General features: G+C 43.8%; 1 protein-coding gene across 4 annotated transcripts in view; it reads right to left on the bottom strand.

The window, feature by feature from the left end:
- UROS (uroporphyrinogen III synthase) overlaps positions 1 to 23,405 on the bottom strand; it is a 598,542-nt gene that overhangs the window by 32,523 nt on the left and 542,614 nt on the right. For 3 of the 4 annotated variants that reach the window (XM_078643517.1, XM_078643516.1, XM_078643518.1), the window contains 2 exons: positions 19,769 to 19,855; positions 18,965 to 19,047 (listed from right to left, as the gene is read on the bottom strand). In XM_078643517.1, coding sequence (XP_078499643.1) covers positions 18,965 to 19,047; positions 19,769 to 19,855 — 170 coding nt within the window. The remainder of the gene's footprint in view (positions 1 to 18,964; positions 19,048 to 19,768; positions 19,856 to 23,405) is intronic. The other variant, XM_078643519.1, reaches the window with a different exon arrangement.

Raw genomic sequence — 23,405 nt, 5'->3', positions numbered from 1 at the left:
TTAGCCAAAACAACTGATGCAACAGGCCTGAAATGGCCAGAGGCGCTGCCTTTGGTGGTGCATGCCATAAGAGCAACACCATCTAGAACAAATCTCTTGTCCCCACATGAGGTATTGATGGGGCGGCCTATGTCGGTGGGGTTGAGGTTGCCTCTCACAGCATCCCAAGCAGCACTGCTGTGGACGGATGAGCAGATTTCTGACTATGCTGTACAATTATCAGTGGTATTGAGGCATCACCATCTCCAGGTGAAGGAAGCTTTGCCCCATCCTTCCTTAGAACAAACACACCCTTTTAAACCTGGCGACATGGTCATGGTGAGAAAAATAAAAAATGTTTCTCTTACTTCTAGGTGGACTGGACCCCACGTTGTGCTCCTGGTTACCAGAACATCACTAAAGGTGGAGGGACGTCCCGAGTGGCTGCACGGAACACGATGCAGAGCTGCACCCACAACGCCTGAGGCAGAGTCACCTTTAACAGATGAGCAACGGCCACAAGTGGAGCAGCGCGAAACACAGGACAAGGGGGAGACAGACCAGACCTTTCCTAACAACAACGCTGAGGGTCCTTCATCAAGTGTCCCAGGAACGGTGACACCAACTGATGCTGATGAGTGAAGCACGCAGGGCAGGTCCGTGAAACCGCCCCTGAACAAGACGACTACGGACCAGGAGGAGAAGCAGATGACAGCACACCACAAGAACTTTCATTATTGACACTTACAGAAAGTACCCTGGAACTGAGACAGAAAGGCACTGCCTAACAACATTTTAAATTCTGAAAGTGACATTTACCACTGTGCAGAAAATGCATTGCATTATGCTAACAATATTTTTGAGTACCATAATTATGTGTGTGCTACCTGTACTGCAACAACCTGCTGACCATCCCCTCATTGCAGTACATGAGAAAGTTGCCCAGGCTTTAGGTCTTCAAAATTGCTGGATTTGTAGAGAGTTATCCAGACACCCCAGCGACCCTATTGGCCTTTATGAAACGCCTGTGCCTATACAAAATTATGCGCAAGGAATAGGATGCCTCATATTCAATGTAACATGGGATTGCGGAGAAGGAAGGATTGGATGGTACCTACGGTGTACCATACTGCCAAATATTCAAGCCCAATACCAAGTGTCTCCTACAGTAGAATACAAAGACAAGGAAAAAGCATTTCCTGTATGTTTAAAGCATCGTGTTTCAGGATATAACCCAGCTTCGCAATACTTAGGACATTTAAAAAGTAGCCAGTGTCCTAACATATTAGAATTTGATAATATCACAGGGAATTGGAACATAAAAGACAGACAGTTAGTAAGTAGGAACTGGACAGCTAAGGTACGGGGAAAACAAGTAAACTATACTTTGCATTACTGGAACATCACTGTAGATGGAGAGACACTGTTAGTAACACCTGATGGTCTTCTATATGATCCATTTATTGAGCAAAAGAATAAGCATGCTAGGGCACCAAATGTGATTTCTAAAATATTAGAATACCCCTTATGGTCAGCTCGCTGCTCATACACGGCACCATGGGCAAATGTTACGCTTATAAATTCTTCATGGATTGATTACAAATGGTGTGATCAATTCCAAAACACTTTCCCTGAAGAGGTAGGCCTTCCACTCAGTAAATATCACACATTAGACACACAGTTACAGGGTGGAATGTATTTTGTTTGTGGCACTAAAGCATACAAGGTGCTTCCCCGGCACTGGGAAGGCATGTGTGCTATTTCTTACCTTACACCAAACATTTCAGTCGTGCCACGCATTGCAGCCCATGAGCCACTAAATTTGGGGAGTTTTGCTCATAGATATAAAAGAGATATACATGCACCTATTCTGGAAACTAGACGGGCCTATTCTTTGAACTAATGTGTATATTTATCCCTGGATATGGGGTATATGATTTAGAATTGGCTCTAGTTAATATGTCTGCTGAGCTAGCTGTAGCATTCAATGCAACAAGAGATGCACTTCAACAGTTGCAGATGGAAATTAACTCAGTAGCTGCCATGACTATTCAACATCGGATTGCACTTGACCTCCTGACACTACAACAAGGAGGACTGTGCGTTTTATTAAATTCCTCTTGCTGTTATTTTTTAAACAAAACTGGTAACATAGCAAGGGATGTGGCACAAATTAAGAATGCAGTTCAAATATTCCGTGGAGCAGGGAAAATTACAGATTCTGATGACTGGTCCTGGCTATGGTCATGGCTACCAACAGGATGGTTAAATCACTTACTTTTAGCACTACTGGGTATCTTTTTAACAATAGTGATATTTTTGTGTTCTCTTCAGTGTTGCTGCTCCATGGTACAGCAATGGTGTACTAAAAGCATCCATTCAATTTCCGCAGTTAAAATTCTACCTCCTACAGAGCAGGAGCTAGCCTACAAATATCTCCAAATACAACAGGATGTAGAGAAAGCACACAAAGAAACATTTCAATTAATGGCTATAGAGATATAATATAAAAGCATTAAGTATTAGTATATAATTTTATCTATGTAGAAAAATGAATACGTCTTGGATGGGTCTACGCCAATATATGCATGTTATTTAAACACTGTGTGATGCTAGTCAAAGATAAGTACATTTTCGATAATTCTACCATATGTATATATTCATATTTTTCTTACAATGGTATTTGATATTGCTATCAAAAAGGAGGGATATTGTGGGGAAAAATATATCTCAATTCCATATTCTCCTCCACACTATCTCAGACCTTCTGAGCTAACCGCTCTGACCACGCTGCTTGCTCCGTGCTCCTGAACACCCCTCCCCTTAGAAATCTATTAACTCCTGACCCCATGACCTGTAGTGCCCTCATTGACACATCATAGGTTAACAGCTGTGGAAAGCCTCTGAATCTTGCAGGTTGGCTTAAACTTGCTTTCTGGTCCCTTGTGCCCATATATTGCTCTATGTTCTGGGCCTGCATGGCACTTCTATTTGTATATGTACAACCTTATTTGGCCTTGGCCACATCTTATGAGTTTACTGATGACTGCACTTTCTGCCCTATATATTCTGCTGTGACTATTCATGAGGGGCAGAAGAAGCTTGTTCCAAGACGTGACACTGCGTCTGCATTCTGCCTTGGCATGTCAAAAACGGACAAAGGTGCAAGAACATTTCCTGTGTTTTGGGAGGCAGCTGTGGTTTATTTGCTTTGCGTCGCTCTGCGGAGGGTTGGAGGATTTATTGCCCAACTTAATGGATTTATTACCCAACATGCATCAGCTCGAAGAACATACACATGAAAAATTTCAAGACTAAAGGAAGGTCCCACTGTGGCATCAAAACAGTTGGGAGGGAAAGTGTGTCAAAGCTTTAATGAATTTCATCACAATAGGTGATAAAAACAAGAACGGTTGGTTTGGCAAACACATAATGGACAGAATTGCCGACAAATAACCTTTATTAGTGCCTACTGCAAGGTCTGGCTGGACTAAAGGTAAAACAAACCAGGAGGTCCGACAGCTTATTGTTTTTATAAAGGTCAATCTTGCAAATGCCACATCACGTCTCAACTTTGTTCCAGTGTCGTAAATGGATGTCATGGAAGGGCACCTGGCAGCAAAGATGACATCCACCACTTCAGACTGCATATCAAACGCATTCAGCTACTACTGCTCAATCTCCATGCATATAGGCAGCAGATAGCTCAAATTCGGGTGGAGGACCCTTCCCTTTTGCTGAAACAGGCTATCCTCACAAAGTGGCAGCCTGATCAGAAGACAGATGCTCATGCGCCTATTGTACAAGTACCACACCCCGCTGGCCCAATCCGGAGACACTAGGATGACTTGGGCCTAGTTGTTTCTGATGAGTATTAGAACTTGGGGCAAGAGAGGCAGAGACAGAAAGCAATACAGGAGTCCTGTGTTTTCATTCCAGCTGGAATGCATTTCCTAAGGAGCGTTCTTGCGGAAACTCTAATGTGCAAACCTTTGCCGCTTCATTGTCAGCCGTGGTAAAAAGATCAAGCCAGGATTCTCCACACTGTTGGAAGACACCCTGCACCTCCTCGGCTGTGGTGGCTGATGACCTTAAAAAGTGGTGGGAAATAATCCCTGGCTCATATTGCAGACAGCATGCCTGACTTTTTCTTGGATGGTTCGGGGGTTCTCTTGCACTCACATTTACGTACTGTCATTCCCACTTGGACTCCCTTTTACTCACTCTGACTCACAGTCTCACTCATTCTCACTTTGACTCTCTCATTCTCATTCATTGTCACCCAGCATCATTGATTTTGATTCAAAGAATGTTACTCTCACTCACTCAGACACACTAGCTCTCATTTATTCGGATTTACCCAATCTCACTGTGGCTCACCCATTCTTAGTCTCATTTTGACTCATTCAGTCTTACTTTGAGTAACTCAGTCTCATTCTCACTCACCCAGTCTGAGTTTCACTCTGATTTAGACAGTTTCACTCTGATTCACACGGTTGCACTCATGCCCAGTCTTTCAGTCAGTCGCACTTATTCTCACTCAATCAGACTCACTCTGACTCACCAAGTCTCACTCTCTCAATCATTCTCATTTAATCTCAACTACTGTCACTCATTCAGACTCAATTAATCTCACTGTGACCCACTCATTCTCAGTCTCATTCTGACTCACTTTCACTCACTCTGTCTCATTCAGACTCATTGGATCTCACTCAGTTTCACTCTGACTTGTTTTGACTCACTTAGTCTTAGTAATTATCAGTCAGCCTCACTCATTCTGACTCACTCATTCTCACCTAGTCTCATTCTGACACACTCTGGCTCAGTCAGTCTCATTCTGTCCCACTCACTGTCACTCAGATCCACTCATTTCAACTCACTCAATCTCAGTATGACTCACCTAGTTTCACTCAGTTCGACTCATTCTCACTCACTCCCACTCATTCTCACTCTAACTCTTATAGTCTCACTCAGTTGCACTCATTCTTACTTGCGCTCACTCTTCCTGACTCATTCTCTCACTTAGGGGCATATGTAGGTAATCTCCATTTTGCGATTCTGAAATAGCGATTTCTAAGGAATCGCTATTTGAGAATCGCAAAATGGAATGTAAGTAATAATTCGCAATTTGTTTGCGATTACCTAATATTCCTTAATTGCGATTAGCAAATTGCGAATCGCAATTAAGGAATGAGTGTCCCATTCATTCCTATGGGCCAAGAGGCCCATAGGAATGAAGGGGGATATATTCTCAAATTGCGATTTGCTATGAGAAACTCGCAATTTGAGAATCGCAATTCCAAGGGTGTCAGGGTGTCCAAAGGACACCTGTTGCACCTCTGGAATGTACCTGTAAGTACATGTGGCGCACAGACATGCCCTAAGGGCATGTCTGTGCGCCACATGGCACTTTGAATTTTTTTTAAAAATGCATTTTTAAAGGAAATCGCAAAATACCATCTACTTGGAGTAGGTGGTATTTTGCGATTCCTTAAGCCTGAATCGCATGTTTTAATTGACTGCTACATAGCATTTAAGGAATCGCAAAATTGCGATTCCTTAAATGCTTGAGCAAAATATGGAATAACAATTTTTGCGATTCCTTATTTTGCTAATATGCACCTACATAGCAAAACACCGTTTGCGATTCGCAAAGGACGAAATTCGCCGAATTTCGGCGTTTGTGAATCGCTAACGGCTACCTACATATGCCCTTAAGACACTGACTCAGTCTCACACACAGTAACATTCAGCTACACTGTTTTTCTCCCTCACTGCTCTTACCACTCATTCTCACTCTGACTCACTCCGTCATCGACTCTTTCTCACTTTTACTCACACAAAGACATGCTCACACACACACTCTCTATTACACACAGACTCTCACCTAGACACACATATTTAAATTGTACTTACCTTGCTGTCTGTGCAGGCTTCATTTGGACTCCTGCTAATGCATGTATCCTTTGGTCAGCCAAAGAGCTCCTTTCTGCATACAGAACTCAAGCATGAATGAGGCTGAAAACTCAAACCTTCGCATTTACAGGTACCAGATTTTAGTCACTGCTCTTTCACCCCACCGTTTCCCAATCTGTTACCGCTTGGGAAGAGCTTCAGTGACAGGCTGAATGGGTTGTAGAACCAGGTATGGCAGGGCTCATGCCTGTAGCATTCATGGCTACCGTTTGCAGAGATACTATAGCACGTCACAGATGGGGGTAATGCACTGAGGCATGGCAGTGCCCTGAGGCCAGGGCTGGGATTTCGGCAGCCTTAACAAAATCTCCGATGGCTGGTGCAGGCGCCTTTATGTGCCTGTGCCAGCGATCTGACAGTGGCACTAGCTGCCTCAGGCTGTTGTAGGACCCGAAGAAGTATGGCATCTTTTTATTTTACAAAGAGTAAATAAATGATTATTCAACCTTGGTATATTAAAAACCACCCAGAAAACAAGGAGGGCAGAATAGACGGCCTCAACTGCCCCTCAGGGCGGAGAAGTCACTCATGCTCGGGCAGACGCTGCATGTTCAGTTCCTCCACTCAGGCATTCGGGGACTCTGTTAGGTGGTTTGTAATCACGAAAATGTCCTGGTCCTCCAACCACTTTCAGTGGCGCAGAGCCTCCTGACACAGGACTCAGGACCCCACTTTGCCGTACTTGTTGCAGTACCATATGGTGGTGGTTTTGTTCATGAGAACATGCACCAGCCTCCCCTTAATAGATGGCTACAGCTTTCAGAGCCAGACAGAAGGCACGCAACTCCAGCAGACTGATGTGGGGCCAGCCTTCTGCTAGATTCAGAGTTCTGTGAGCTCTACTTCCCACAGATAATCTCCAAAGCCCAATAGGGATGCGTTCATCACACCATCAACTCTGGGTGGGGAAGGGAGAGGAGACTGCCTCTGGAACAAAAGCATTTAAGCAGCCAACCATGCATATCTCAAGCCCTCTCTTCTGAGACATGTATTTCCTCAGTCAGATTACCTGAATGCTGAGCCCACTAGAACTTAAAATTCCATTAGGGAACCTACATGTTTTACTTGGAATAGCTGACCAGGAGCTGGCAAGGAAGATAAGAGGCCAAAAAGCCTCAGAGCTGCTCTCACCATGATCCCGGATTGAGCCTTTAACATCAAATTACGGCCTGAATGTCCTGGACTAGTTGCAAGGGAGAGAAATTCTTGAACTACAATGTGTCAACGACTGCTCCAATGAATGGCTTCCTCTGGGAGAGAGTCAGGTAGGACTTTGACTTGTGGATAATGAACCACAACAACGTCAAGAGGTTCACGGTTATCTGGAGGTGGCCCATGACTGATTTTGGTGAGCCCTCCTTCACTAGTCAGTCGTCGAGGTAAGGAAACCTGGAATCCCTGAGTGACCCTGAGTGATGGGCAGTGATCTCTGCCATCACTTTCATGAACACCCAAGGGGCGCTGATGAGGCTTAAAGGGAGCAAAGCAAATTGAAAATGCTCTTGGCCCACCTTGACCGGCATGTAACATCTGTGGGATTGCAGTACAGGCATATGAAAATATGCACAAAATCTGAAGGGGTACAGGGGGAGGGGAAATGGGCGAGGCAGCCCCCCACTCAAACAGTGTTCAAACAATTAATGCCTCACTCATTAATACACATCCAAGTACAATCATAGACCCGGTAGAAACACAATTTAAATGCTACCAGAAATATATGTTGTATAACATAAATTCCAAGGTCTGGACGTGTTCAATAAAAATACAATCACACAGGAACAGCACATTCACCTAGAAAAGTGTGAAGAATAGAGAGAGCACCTCACGGTAGAACAACCCGAGGGGGTTCCCGGTTGATGATTACCGGTATACCCACTTCTCATCATTGGCAACTCTCTTTATTGTGAAAAGACAAACGTGCACTCAACAGAAGAGTAGTGCGGACGTGAGAATAGTGAAGGAAAAACACAAATAGTGACCAACGTATCAAAACACTGATACCTGTTAGAAGTGTCAAAAGTACACTCAACAGAACCCCAAACAAACCACAACACCAAGAGAAAAATAAATCATTTGTGTAGTGGTGCTTTGCTTGCTATTACCGTTTTATTCTGATGCAGCAGAGCACTACTTAATTAAAAATGGATATTTCATATACCATAAAAGTTCCTTTCCTCAAGCCGACATGTTTCATCGCTCCTTCTATGGCGATTTCATCAGGGCATATGAGGGGTTTATTATTCTCAGTCTTTTCAACCTGTACTGGACCTGGAGTGCGCTACATCAGCACATACCAGCGTCACTCCTCAGGACACCGTGTCAGCTGTCCACGGTGGACCGTCGGAAGCGCCGGAGGGACGCGGCTACAGTGACTGTGATCAGTTCGAGTCACGGTTTCGGACACGTGGACAGCTGACACGGTGTCCTGAGGAGTGACGCTGGTATGTGCTGATGTAGCGCACTCCAGGTCCAGTACAGGTTGAAAAGACTGAGAATAATAAACCCCTCATATGCCCTGATGAAATCGCCATAGAAGGAGCGATGAAACATGTCGGCTTGAGGAAAGGAACTTTTATGGTATATGAAATATCCATTTTTAATTAAGTAGTGCTCTGCTGCATCAGAATAAAACGGTAATAGCAAGCAAAGCACCACTACACAAATGATTTATTTTTCTCTTGGTGTTGTGGTTTGTTTGGGGTTCTGTTGAGTGTACTTTTGACACTTCTAACAGGTATCAGTGTTTTGATACGTTGGTCACTATTTGTGTTTTTCCTTCACTATTCTCACGTCCGCACTACTCTTCTGTTGAGTGCACGTTTGTCTTTTCACAATAAAGAGAGTTGCCAATGATGAGAAGTGGGTATACCGGTAATCATCAACCGGGAACCCCCTCGGGTTGTTCTACCGTGAGGTGCTCTCTCTATTCTTCACACTTTTCTAGGTGAATGTGCTGTTCCTGTGTGATTGTATTTTTATTGAACACGTCCAGACCTTGGAATTTATGTTATACAACATATATTTCTGGTAGCATTTAAATTGTGTTTCTACCGGGTCTATGATTGTACTTGGATGTGTATTAATGAGTGAGGCATTAATTGTTTGAACATATGAAAATATGCATCCTGTTGGTCCATTGACATCTTCCAGTCTCCGGGGTCCAGCGCAGACAGAATCTAGGCCAGTTAGAGCATTTTTAATTTGTCCTTCATCAGGAAGGCATTCACAGGGCGAAGGTCCAGAATAGACCTGAGGCTTCTGTTCTTCTGCAGAACAAGGAAATAGCCAGAGTAACAACCTTATCCACTTTCCATGTCCAAACCTCTCTCACCAGCACCCTTTGAGAGCAACAACCTCACCTCCTGTACCAGAATGGGCAGGTGCTTGTCTGAAATTCGTTCTGGTGTTGGAAGAAAAGTCAGCAGGCCAGAAAGACAAGGCAAAAAATAGCCATTTAAAATTATCTATATGATCCATCCATTCGATGTGATGGATCCCCAAAAGAAAATGCAGAATCATGCCCCCCACCAGATGGGCAGGCACCACTAATGGCAAAATAAAATGGCTTGGTGGCCGTTGTAGCAGGGAAAGAGGACTGATGCCCGTGCTAGCAAGCTTGCTGCCTGCCAGACCCATGTCTATGTCCTTTTAAAAAAATGTATTTATTAACTTTTTCATCTTACAAACATCATTGCATATATTACCGTTACATTGCATGGTATGTCATCAACGTCTTTGCATATCTGATTGTTATACAAGCAGCTGGTACAGTTGTCACAACCACATATCACTTATTACCTCTCAATGTCTACGTCCTTGAAAGGACTGGGGTATCTGCTGAATCACTGGTTGGGAAGGGCGTCTCTGTCTACACACCGGTCCCTGGAATAGCTGCTAAACATTCAGAAACTATTTTGGTGGGGTCATCAGTCCAAAGCCGTTTGCCATAGCTCTGGTGCCCTTAAAAAGCTCTAAAGTAGAGTCTGCCTTCTCATTGAAAAGGTTAGGACAAGTACAAGGCATATCCATGAGGAACGCCTGTATATTGCCAAAGAATCCTGTGGAAAGTATCTACGCATGGCGAAGAAGAACAACAATAGTACTGACTGCCCTGCACAGACAGTCAGTAGTATCCAAACCTGGGGTATACCATATGTGGATGTATCCTGTCCATCATGTACCGTTTGGGTCAGAGAGACTCTAAGGTCCTTCAGGACTGCCGGCCATGTCCCAAAAGGCATGTGTGCAGCAGCACAGCAAATAGACAGCATTTACAGAGCGCAGTGCTAAACTGTTCAAAGACAACCTGCACTTCCCAAAAGCATCAATCCTCTTGGATTCCCTATTTGGAGGAGTGGTAAGAAATGAGTTAGGGATCACCTTATTGGTCGAGGTCTACACAATAACATTCTCTGACGTAAGGTGCTTGGTGAGAAAATTTGGGTCACCAGATGCTGGTCTGTGACATCTGGCCACCCGCCAACTCACAGGGGGGCAAGGACAAGGCTGCGACCAAGTGGCCTACAAAGTATCAGTAATGTCATTGTTAAAAGGAAGCGAGGCCTCGAAGGTCATTGGTCCAGGCTGCAAAATCTTCATTAGAACTTTTGCTTTGGTCTCAACTGAGAGTAGCTACAAATCTAGTGCCTCAGCTTCCCTCTGGACCACCACTGCAAATGAGGTACTCTATGCTGTTGGTGTCCCAAATGGTGAGTTAAGCTCTATTTTAGGCACGATATCAAGCCACTGTCATTTTGCAAATCAATGTATATGTCATCATCAGTATAGTAAGGCGGAAGTAAACCATCGTCATCATCATCAAGATCCCTGGGTGCCCTCTATTTTGGTATAGGATCAGAGTCAGAACCAAATAGATAATGGAACCTCTAGTGGTAGGTGCAACATGATAGAGACACTGGGGGACAGTTAGGTTCCAGGATGACTGGTTGTGCTTTTGTTATTTCGTAGTGTGACATAATTCGGGTTTAAGCTGAAGTCGGTTCGGGGTCCGGCATTGGCACCAGTGTAATGGTGGTGGAGACCATCATAGATCTCTGGAACGCAACAGGAGCATGTACCGCTAACAGTATGGGCTCAGTAATGGGTCCCAGGGGGGCAAACTGCACCTACGATGGACCAGCCAGTGTTAACCCAGCAGTTCCATGGGGCCCTGAAGGCATACCAGAGGGAGCCGGATGCACACCAATCATTTTCAGCATGGCCTTCTTGAGGCCTCAGTGTTCTCCTGGGCAGATCTGTGTTCAGTAACATACAGTTCAGTCTCCCATCACGGATTTACTACGGCTTTGAGAGAAAACTTAAAGCATAACTTAGAGCAATGGCCAAGAGACCAAAGACACGCCTTGTGTGGGTTCGTAACCAACATCTATTTCTTGCAGTTGGGACATTACTTGATACCTTTTGTTTTGGGTGGTGACATAATTTCCTAGTAAACTTATATAATTATTTAAGAAATTGTTGGAAAACTAACAAAGTTGGAGCAGATGTCTGGATTCTTGTCAGAAGTTGTGGAAAGAAAGGAACTGATGTCAATGCACATCGGTGCTGCTTATATGTGGCTCGGCACCATCACTTCCGGGCGGTGTGGAGTCAGCACGGAGACACATGATGTCACATAGCGCTACATGGGAAAACTGCTATGGAGAGGTTTTCTGGACTCCATTTGGTGCTGGCAATAATCTAGTGTGAAGCATCTGCGGTCACAAGAATCCACCAGCAAAGAAACATTTGTTCTTAAATGTTTGAAAACTTCTCAATGTTCCGGACCCTATATAAAACCCTTATCTCTTCATTTTTAGAGTCATCATCAACATCTGGAGGAGGAAAGTCTGGGTATTTGGGAGCTGATGCATTCTCTCTGGCTGGAAAGGCTGCTTCTACTGCTTTCTCAGTAATCATTTGCATGGACTCTAGTGATGGCAAAGCCTCAGAATTACTGGATCCAAATCATCTTCCACAGGAGATTCCTGTTCTCTACATAATGGAGCATCTAGCTGAAAAAATGCACCCAACCGTCCTCTCGCAGTACATCTGCCATCTTAATTCTAGGCACTGTCAGCAGTCAGGCTTCCGCATAAATAAGAGGGGTGTAGGGGTATTGGAATGTGCGAGGCAGCCCCCCACTCAAAAAGTCTTCAAACAATTAGTGCCTCGCCCATGTAAACATCCTTCTTCTGCGTAGACCGGGTAGGGATGTAAATTATCACTCCTACCTTGGATATGTCCAATAACATAAACAAAAAGGTCTGGATGTATTCTTATTACTTAAAAGTAAATCACACAGGACCAAATCATTCACCAACAAAAATAGTGAAAGATAGAGAGAGTACCTCACGGTAGAACAACCCGAGGGGGTTCCCGGTCAATGATTCCTGGTATACCCACTTCTCATCATCGGCGACTCTCTCTATTTGTGAAAAGACAAACGTGCACTCAACAGGAAAGTAGTGCGGACGTGAGAATAGTAAGAAAATGAAGACAAAACACAAATAGTGATCAACATAGAAATGTGTACAAATACACGTAACGAAACCCCATGTAAACCACACCAAAAAACAAATCAAATGGGTGGTGGTGCTTTGCTTGCTGATACCGTTTTATTCTGATGCAGCAAAGCACTACCAATTAAAATTGGTTACTATTATACCAACGCAGATTATCTCCTCAAGCCGACATGTTTCATCGCTCCTTCTTGTGGCGATTTCATCAGGGCAACTGAGGGGTTTGTTATTCTCAAGCTTTTCACATTAAAAATGGACCTGTGTGAAACAAAAAACACGCTCAAGGCGTGATTCAAGTCCCTCATCCAAGGGGCACTACTAATACAGCATATATAGACACACAGTTTAAGCCTGCCTTACCTGGAGTGCGCTATGTCAGCACATACCAGCGTCACTCCTCAGGACTCCGTGCCAAATGTTCACGTGTCCGTGACCGTGACCTGGATAATTCACAGTCACCTATTTGAGTTAAAAGACACAACAACAGCGTTTTCAGAATCCCCACATGTATGCGCATGCAGACCCTGTCTAGCACTGACCAGGGGTTTACGCCCTTTCCTGAAGACACTCGCGTATTCCATCTAAATTGCTCTGTGAATACTGTCTGGCGATAAGATATATAAACCACCAAACATATCACCCCTTGTTGTCATTCCCATTGGCCATCGCCACACTTTAATACTACTCGGACAGCCTCTATTCACTCGAGCTTTCTCATGTTTAAGTCGGCGTGGAGTGATAAAAACATATGCCCACCCATTCCCTTTCGTAATGTCAATAGACTCCGTATTTGTACCAGCACTGGGAAAGAAAGGCATATATGGCGTGGCAAAAGGCCCCGCACTCATTCACTCGGTCAAACACACACTCTTACTCAAGCCGCGTCCCTCCGGCGCTTCCGACGGTCCACAAGCATGGACTGATTGTCGGAAAGGAAGTACCCAGCGAGAGCGGAGCCCCGCCCCTCATGGTTACGTGCGGCGGCCATCTTGGAATGGTTTCGTTTCAACAGTTAAGGGGGCATATTCTTTGCCTGGACACGGTGAGCAGAGTGTGAACCTGATGTGAAAAATTTAAAAAATTGAAAGGCAGTGGCACCCAATCCCAATGTAAGTAGAACTGGTCACATAATGATACCCTGCACGATGATGCTCAAAACGAGGCATAATTCACGGGGGAGGAAGAGAGATAAGAGGCGACAGTGTCACGGGGCTCAAGGATGAAGTGGAAAGCGTATGACAGAGCCCTGTCAGCGCCTACTGATTTTATTCCACTCAATATTTTCGTTGAGTCCCTCCCGGTCTGCCCGTTCCAAATATATCCACTTGGCCTCCTTTTTCGCCAAGATATTCTCCAAATTGTGCGAGTCGCCCACTACCTTTTCAAGGACAGTCCACTTCAGGTCCCTAGGGTCATGTCCTGATGTGTTAAAATGTTGTACCAGCCGCGTGGTCAACTTCTTAGCGCGGAGGGTGCTAAGATGTTCCTGCACACGTATTTTTATTTTCCGGGTAGTTAGGCCAATATAATAGAGACCGCAGCTGCACATCAGTCTATAAATGACGTGTGTCGTATTGCAGTTGCTGAATCTATTAAGAAACCATGTCCTCCCACCACGTAGAGTTACCATCTTGGTGGCCTCTGTGAGCCCACAGACAGAACAGTTTCCACAAGGATTGTGTCCAGCTGGTACAGTGCTGGTATTAGCTATGTCCCTATTGCGTGTATGGACCAATTTATCTCGTAAATTAGGGGCTCTCCTAAAGGCAAATCGCGGCATGGGCATCTTGTTTTCCATTGTGTCAAGAATGGACCAGTTCTTCCGAATGATCTGTCTAATTTTACTCGATAAGGGATCAAAGGTGGTCACTGCTGGTAAACACACTTGCTTCTCTTTTCTGTTACGCTCCAGTAGGGCTTCTCTCGGGGTGTTCAAAGCCCTCTTCCGTGCATGTCTGATGACTTTGGCTGGGTAGTCTCGCTGTTGTAACCTGTTCACAAGTTCAGAGGACTGCTCAAGAAAAGTTTCTGTGGAGGAACAATTCCTGCGATAACGCAGAAACTGTCCCACCGGAAGATTGTCACGTAACGACCTCGGATGGAACGAATGGTAATGGAGGAGGGAATTCCTATCCGTGGCCTTGTGATGGACACTAGTGACCAACTTGGAATCTGTTACAGTGATGTCTATGTCCAGACCGCCCGCCCCCTGGACGCCCAATCGTCTCAGGGATTCAATCCATCTTGGAACCCCTCTCCCAGTTTGCCGATTTCTTTCTGAGAGAGGCGGTGGTCACTCAAGAGTCTTATGTACGTTATCGCAGGAATTGTTCCTCCACATAAACTTTTCTTGAGCAGTCCTCTGAACTTGTGAACAGGTTACAACAGCGAGACTACCCAGCCAAAGTCATCAGACATGCACGGAAGAGGGCTTTGAACACCCCGAGAGAAGCCCTACTGGAGCGTAACAGAAAAGAGAAGCAAGTGTGTTTACCAGTAGTGACCACCTTTGATCCCTTATCGAGTAAAATTAGACAGATCATTCGGAAGAACTGGTCCATTCTTGACACAATGGAAAACAAGATGCCCATGCCGCGATTTACCTTTAGGAGAGCCCCTAATTTACTAGATAAATTGGTCCATACACGCAATAGGGACATAGCTAATACCAGCACTGTACCAGCTGGACACTATCCTTGTGGAAACTGTTCTGTCTGTGGGCTCACAGAGGCCACCAAGATGGTAACTCTACGTGGTGGGAGGACATGGTTTCTTAATAGATTCAGCAACTGCAATACGACACACGTCATTTATAGACTGATGTGCAGCTGCGGTCTCTATTATATTGGCCTAACTACCCGGAAAATAAAAATACGTGTGCAGGAACATCTTAGCACCCTCCGCGCTAAGAAGTTGACCACGCGGCTGGTACAACATTTTAACACATCAGGACATGACCCTAGGGACCTGAAGTGGACTGTCCTTGAAAAGGTAGTGGGCGACTCGCACAATTTGGAGAATATCTTGGCGAAAAAGGAGGCCAAGTGGATATATTTGGAACGGGCAGACCGGGAGGGACTCAACGAAAATATTGAGTGGAATAAAATCAGTAGGCGCTGACAGGGCTCTGTCATACGCTTTCCACTTCATCCTTGAGCCCCGTGACACTGTCGCCTCTTATCTCTCTTCCTCCCCCGTGAATTATGCCTCGTTTTGAGCATCATCGTGCAGGGTATCATTATGTGACCAGTTCTACTTACATTGGGATTGGGTGCCACTGCCTTTCAATTTTTTAAATTTTTCACATCAGGTTCACACTCTGCTCACCGTGTCCAGGCAAAGAATATGCCACCTTAACTGTTGAAACGAAACCATTCCAAGATGGCCGCCGCACGTAACCGTGAGGGGTGGGGCTCCGCTCTCGCTGGGTACTTCCTTTCCGACAATCAGTCCATGCTTGTGGACCGTCGGAAGCGCCGGAGGGACGCGGCTTGAGTAAGAGTGTGTGTTTGACCGAGTGAATGAGTGCGGGGCCTTTTGCCACGCCATATATGCCTTTCTTTCCCAGTGCTGGTACAAATACGGAGTCTGTTGACATTACGAAAGGGAATGGGTGGGCATATGTTTTTATCACTCCACGCCGACTTAAACATGAGAAAGCTCGAGTGAATAGAGGCTGTCCGAGTAGTATTAAAGTGCGGCGATGGCCAATGGGAATGACAACAAGGGGTGATATGTTTGGTGGTTTATATATCTTATCGCCAGACAGTATTCACAGAGCAATTTAGATGGAATACGCGAGTGTCTTCAGGAAAGGGCGTAAACCCCTGGTCAGTGCTAGACAGGGTCTGCATGCGCATACATGTGGGGATTCTGAAAACGCTGTTGTTGTGTCTTTTAACTCAAATAGGTGACTGTGAATTATCCAGGTCATGGTCACGGACACGTGAACATTTGGCACGGAGTCCTGAGGAGTGACGCTGGTATGTGCTGACATAGCGTACTCCAGGTAAGGCAGGCTTAAACTGTGTGTCTATATATGCTGTATTAGTAGTGCCCCTTGGATGAGGGACTTGAATCACGCCTTGAGCGTGTTTTTTGTTTCACACAGGTCCATTTTTAATGTGAAAAGCTTGAGAATAACAAACCCCTCAGTTGCCCTGATGAAATCGCCACAAGAAGGAGCGATGAAACATGTCGGCTTGAGGAGATAATCTGCGTTGGTATAATAGTAACCAATTTTAATTGGTAGTGCTTTGCTGCATCAGAATAAAACGGTATCAGCAAGCAAAGCCCCACCACCCATTTGATTTGTTTTTTGGTGTGGTTTACATGGAGTTTCGTTACGTGTATTTGTACACATTTCTATGTTGATCACTATTTGTGTTTTGTCTTCATTTTCTTACTATTCTCACGTCCGCACTACTTTCCTGTTGAGTGCACGTTTGTCTTTTCACAAATAGAGAGAGTCGCCGATGATGAGAAGTGGGTATACCGGGAATCATTGACCGGGAACCCCCTCGGGTTGTTCTACCGTGAGGTACTCTCTCTATCTTTCACTATTTTTGTTGGTGAATGATTTGGTCCTGTGTGATTTACTTTTAAGTAATAAGAATACATCCAGACCTTTTTGTTTATGTTATTGGACATATCCAAGGTAGGAGTGATAATTTACATCCCTACCCGGTCTACGCAGAAGAAGGATGTTTACATGGGCGAGGCACTAATTGTTTGAAGCAGTCAGGCTTCCATCAAGAACCAAAACCTGCCGAAGGACACCTCGCAGAAATTATTAAGGAGAGGACAACCCTTTGGCAACTGCAGAGATCTAATATAGCATGAAAACTTTAAGGCATATTTTGGAGGCTGTGTGCCAGAAATGAACTTCTGAGACCTACCTAGCTTGGTACTGAAATCAGGTAAGGCCACAACATACTTTTATTTCAGATGCATTGGCAAAGCCAATTGTTCTTACCTTTTTGACAGAGGGCCTAATTTAGATATACGCGGACAGGTACTTCATCACAGCAGTGACTGATATCCCACCTGCCGAAATATAAATCCCATTATATCCCATGAGATTTATATTTCGGCGGACAGGATATCCATCACCGTTGTGATGGAGTAACCCATCCGTCGAGATCTAAATCAGGCCCAGAGTCTTTGGCAATGCTTTTTGCTTGTGCTGTCCTTCATCAGAAAAAAAAAAGCTTTTTGCTGAGGCTGTACCGTATCGACAAAAAAAAAAAAAAATGAGGTAATGGAAATGACCATGTACACCTCATGACTGCTGGCAGAGTCATTCCATATATGCACCAGGTGTGCTGACCTATGCACCCACATGCGTCACAACACATTGGCGTACCCACAAAATGGCATGAGCGCCACTGTGTATATATTTTTTATTTACCTTTTCGAAGTTTCTAGACGTTATTTGTAGTGATAAATAAAAAAATTATGCGGAATTGTGTGACAACATTTTTTTCTTTTTTTGATGGGTGTGGCCCAGAAGCAAAAAGCAGCTGCAGGCCTCCGCAAAACAAGTGTAATTTTTATTTGTATTTTAAGGACTGCCAGTAGTAAGGAGGGAATGGAGGAGAACGTGAGGGGAATGCAATGATGAGTGGGTGGGGCAGTATTGTATTAGGTTGAGGCTGGAGAGGAATACATTAAAAGAATAAAAAATCCTGAGGTGGGCTAGAAAAATGCAGCATAAAATTCACTGTACAGAGGGAACAAAGCGCACGTACTCGCATGCAATGCCAAAAGCAAAACATAAATGGTTTCCTGGATGTGAGCAGAGGAAGGATACTAATGATACCACCCAAAGAAAGGTAAAGAAACTATACACCACAGGAAGGACAAACCTAAGAAGAGGAAAGAAAGCCATTTAAAAAGAAGCATGCAAATGAGTGAAATGAAAGCCAACCAATAGTAAGCAATTGAGTTGATATAGCCCACTGTAAGTTTTTGGTATGGTCCAAGACGTATTTTGCAAACAGACCGCTGAAAGCACATATGGCTCAATACAGGGCTACCTCCTATTTCTAAGGGGTGTTGTCTATGGGAAACAGGAGAAGCCACGTTGAAAACGTGTTTGGAGAAAGCTTGGGAGGGTAGGTGAATGATGTCTGTAGGAGGAAGCATTACACATTCAGTAAGGCCCGGGACGAGGAAGGCGTGCGAGGAAGTAATGGCGTGTTTGCTCGCAGCGCGTCACATTGCAGGGAATAGAAAACCCCATTAGCTGGAGCGTCGACTTTCACTCATGTGGGTTTTCACAGCCAGGGGTAAAGTGTGTCAAAGGAAACACCTCGTTTTAGTAATTGGCTGTAGAGTTTAGATGTTATCGAGTGATGCACGTGCTAGACTGGGCGCAAGGGAGGAAGCGCGCGGCTGGGGGCGTCCGGGGTGCGTGGCAAACATCATAAGACGGATCCCACAGTTCCTCCCTCAAACCATCTCCGTTTCCGCACAGCAAGAAGTACCTGCACGAAATAACTTCCCAGGGACTCTTTGATAGCGGGATGCTGCGCTGTTTGATAAACGACGAGGCTTTCCATGGAAATACCTGCAGCAAGGAAACAGAAAAGCACCCGCTGTTATCGAGCGTTATGTTATAAACGTGCCGCAGCACTACAGAAAAAAACAACGAACGTAGATCACAACGAGAAAACAGACTTCAGAAACATTCAGCTCGCTTTTGTTGGGAACACTTATAAATAAATGATTGCAATACTTTAGAAAACAACCATACTATGATCCCTCGTACCTCCAAGGACAGCGTGCAGAAGGGCCGCAATAAAATGGAAAAGGAAATACTACTTTGCAATGTCTAGATATTGAGTTTTTGTCAGACATTTTCTTTTGCAACATGACACATAACTGGCCTGGAGTGTTGCTCTCAAATGGGCGGGCAACACAATCGGCAAGAACAAAAAGTTGCTCCAAAACGGTCACCACATTCTGAACCGACTGGGAACAATTCAACATTTTGCAAATTGAAATACATTAACCATATGCCCTCTAAAAGGGCAGACACGGCATTAAAAATTAGTCAATATGTTCTACTCCGGGTTCTGCTTTGTGCCAGGCACGAGAAACTGCCAGTCGAGAATTCGCCTTTTTTTGTTTTTTACATGAGGGAAAGTGATTTCTCATTGAAGCCGCGGAGGTTTTCACAGAGTCGAATCTCCAGACACCACAACCCTCAATAAAACATCTAACAGAATAAAATAGGTTTATAGGATGGGGGCGGAAACAATGGACACAACCCCCCAAAGTACACATACTCTTTTCTCGAAGTATTTTTGGAAGCACTTCTCGCTTGATGGCCCCGCAGGGGAAAAGAAGAGGCGATGAGGAGTCGGGAGATTCTCCTGGAAAAAAATATTGAAATAAAAGAGTACATTTAAGATGGGGAATCGTTCCAAAAGACAACAGTACACATACGCAGAGCGTTCCTGCAGTTTTTTTTTTTACTTCAGTATGCATTTATCATTCAAGGAGTCAAGAGCTTTTTTAGCATGCATAATTCAAATTGAATCTTGTAATTCCATTACACGGTGCGACGGCATCCTCTAAATGGATCCGGTAGAGAGAAAAATACAATTATATCTGTCTCAAACTAGACTAAGGCGCAGCACCACTGCTAAATGACACAGGGGCTCCAAAGTGACAGGTGCTGTGAACATCTCAGAAGCAGTGAATGGTGCTCGTTAGACTGCAAATGGGAACATATTTGAAGCAACAATAGAAGAAGTTTCTTTTGAATTCAATATTTATATATATAAATATATATATATCTATCTATATATATCTATATATATCTATTCTACCAAGGCTGTAAGCGCTTAGGTATACACCTTTAAGGAGCGGGACACTGTGCAACCTATCAGGAAGGGCTTTAATTCAAATCTGAGACACACGAACCTTCCTGAAACATTTACACCCCAGGCGCCGAGGAAGGCAGAGAATATGCCGAAATGCATTCGCCGAATGGGGAGGTTGGAGGACTGAGACTTACCCATGTGGTTGAATAAAGCCGTTTCCAAACTGTTCCCCTCTTGTGGTTTCTTCGCTTTGGCTTCGGTTGAAGTGTGGAGTAGGATATATATATATATATATATATATATATATATATATTCACTGAAAAAACCATAGGTTATAGACCATATATAGTTAGGAATTAGCATTTAAAAAACCTTATTTTACTCACACAAAACCATTGAAATTCCATATATAGTTAGTTGCACTAACTATATATCGCGCACCCGCAATCCACTGCTGATGATGTCACATATTACATCATTCATGACATGGTCAGTGACATCACTGATGACATCACTGATGACATCTCAAATGACATCACTGATGACATCACTGATGACTACATCCAGTGACTGTATAATTCTGTAAAGTTAAAATATGTCTTACATATTGAAGAATGAGTGGATGTATAAGTGTCTTGATGAAGGATTTAGTAGGGGCATGGCTGACTGTATGAGTGACTGATTAAATGTGTCTCACTGAGTGCATGGGTTAGTGACTAAACTGTCTTAATTTGTGCATCATTATGTCTGTTGTTCTGTAAACTGCTGCATGTGTTGATCATTAGCTATATGATTAACTGTATGGGTTATTGATTGGTTGCCCAAGCATTTGTATGGGAGACTGAGTGTGTGTCTGGGTGGCTGGGAGGTGTATGACTCTCTGCATAGATGTGTGAGCAGTTGATTGACTAGATGTATGGGTTCAAAAGTGCATGTGGAAACAGCTGTATGGGCGGTTGACTGTGTGCATGAGTGTATTGGTGAGTGAATGGATATCTCAGTGCTACATGTCAAAGTAAGTACATATGTAAAACACAGTACATGTGAGAGTTGACATATATAAATAACTGTGCATAAGAGCCAGTGAATGTGTGAGTGGCTGTATGGATCATTGTGAACTTGTATCCAGGATTGTATAAGTGAGTAAATATGTTTTAGTATATGTTTGAATAAGTAAGGTGTGTATAACTGTATAGTTGAGGAAATGGAGGTGTGATTGATTCTTTGCATGACTGACTAAGTGTCTGAGTAACTCCATGGATGAGTGACAGTCTATGAGTGTCTGTTTACACTGAGTGTATCTAAGGTTATATTAGAGTCTGAAGAGGTTCATCGTATTATCACATGAATGATGTCATCAGTGATGTGATCAGTAATGTCAAATGAGATGTCATCAGTGATGTCATTTGAGATGTCATCAGTGATGTCATCAGTGATGTCATCAGTGATGTCATTTGAGATGTCATCAGTGATGTCATTTGAGATGTCATCAGTGATGTCATCAGTGATGTCACTGACCATGTCATGAATGATGTAATATGTGACATGATCAGCAGTGGATTGCGGGTGCGCGATATATAGTTAGTGCAACTAACTATATATGGAATTTCAATGGTTTTGTGTGAGTAAAATAAGGTTTTTTAAATGCTAATTCCTAACTATATATGGTCTATAACCTATGGTTTTTTCAGTGAATTTTCAAGGTTTTGTAAATGCTAATTCCTAACTATATATGGTCTATAACCTATGGTTTTTTCAGTGAATTTCAATGGTTTTTTAATAGCAAATATCATAAGCTGTCGAATGTCAAGTACGTGGTAAGTGAAAACATTTTCGTGTTTATGCACACTGATCTGCTTTGAATGGTGCCCCCCCCCCTCATTTCTATTAGGAGTACTCTCTCTTTGCAGATAGTGAAAGGTAGTTAACGCAGGCCTTTGCCCCCGTTGTAATCCGTCGTGCCTGCTTCTCTCTCCATTTGATTGATTGTTATCCAAGTATTTACTGTTTTAGAATTAGTTCTCTTTGGTTCATTCTCTATTTACAAACAAACACAGAGTCGCAATACTCTGTTTAGTCTTTGCAGATAACGAAAAATCGTGTAAAAAAAAAAGAAAAGGAATCGAGCAAAATCAGTAGGCCACTAATGGGATCTCTTTTTGACCTCGCTAAAATAGAAACATTAGGAACAACCCCTCATGACAAATACAAAACTAGTGAGATGAACTGAACTCCACACAATGATGGCTGCAAAACAGCTCGGCTCCGCCACCCACCCCGCCCAAAATAACGATAAAGAGCGGCTGCCATGATTGGTTGCGGAATGGCCACGACGGAGCTACGAAATGGTGCTGCTCTCATGCTAACCCCAGCTTCAGTCTGAAACATCCAGAAACACTGTAGACTACCAATTCGATCAGTTCCGGTAGCGCCCCAATGTAACCCGGTAGAGAAGAACTAGCCCTCCCCTCTTTGACTGATGGTTCTTGTTGCCTGTCCCTTCTGTTGTCATTTAACAGAACTATTTAGCCTGCTGAAAGGGGTTGTGTTCCGACCGCTGGTTGGTGGAGACATTTTGACTATATTCTATACCTGCGTTGTCGCGTAATGCGTCATATGACGCGCCGCGTTAGCGCATCCGGAAGTCATCCGGGGCGCGCAGCGCGTAACGTAAGCATAACAAGTCATGTGACTTGTTAATAAAACTTTTAATTGGTTCATTTTACTTTTCTTATTGTAATGATGAAAGGCTTGGTCATATGACCTAAAAATTACGCTTTTCATTACTTCCGAACATTATTTTTTCTTAAATATATGTTATAATGTTCCAGGCTAATGTACTTTCCCGGAAATTTTACAACTGTCCTGCAAGTAAAATATATTCTTTTTTCGAGAAAAAGAGCGTTTCTTCGTCCCATGACGGACCCGTTGAGCAAAAGAGGGTCGACCTGCTGTCTTAGTCGCCGATACGCCTGAATATGAGATTCTTATCGATCACTTTATGTTGCAGGAATAGAAAACACAACAGCCCTTGACCATTTATCTTTACTGCGTTCCTTCGTATTATACCTTTTACCCTTCATGTAATTGGTCTGCT

This window comes from Lissotriton helveticus, chromosome 5_1 (assembly GCF_964261635.1).
Source record: "Lissotriton helveticus chromosome 5_1, aLisHel1.1, whole genome shotgun sequence".
Lineage (NCBI taxonomy): Eukaryota > Metazoa > Chordata > Amphibia > Caudata > Salamandridae > Lissotriton > Lissotriton helveticus.
This window is presented reverse-complemented; position numbering and strand designations above follow the sequence as displayed.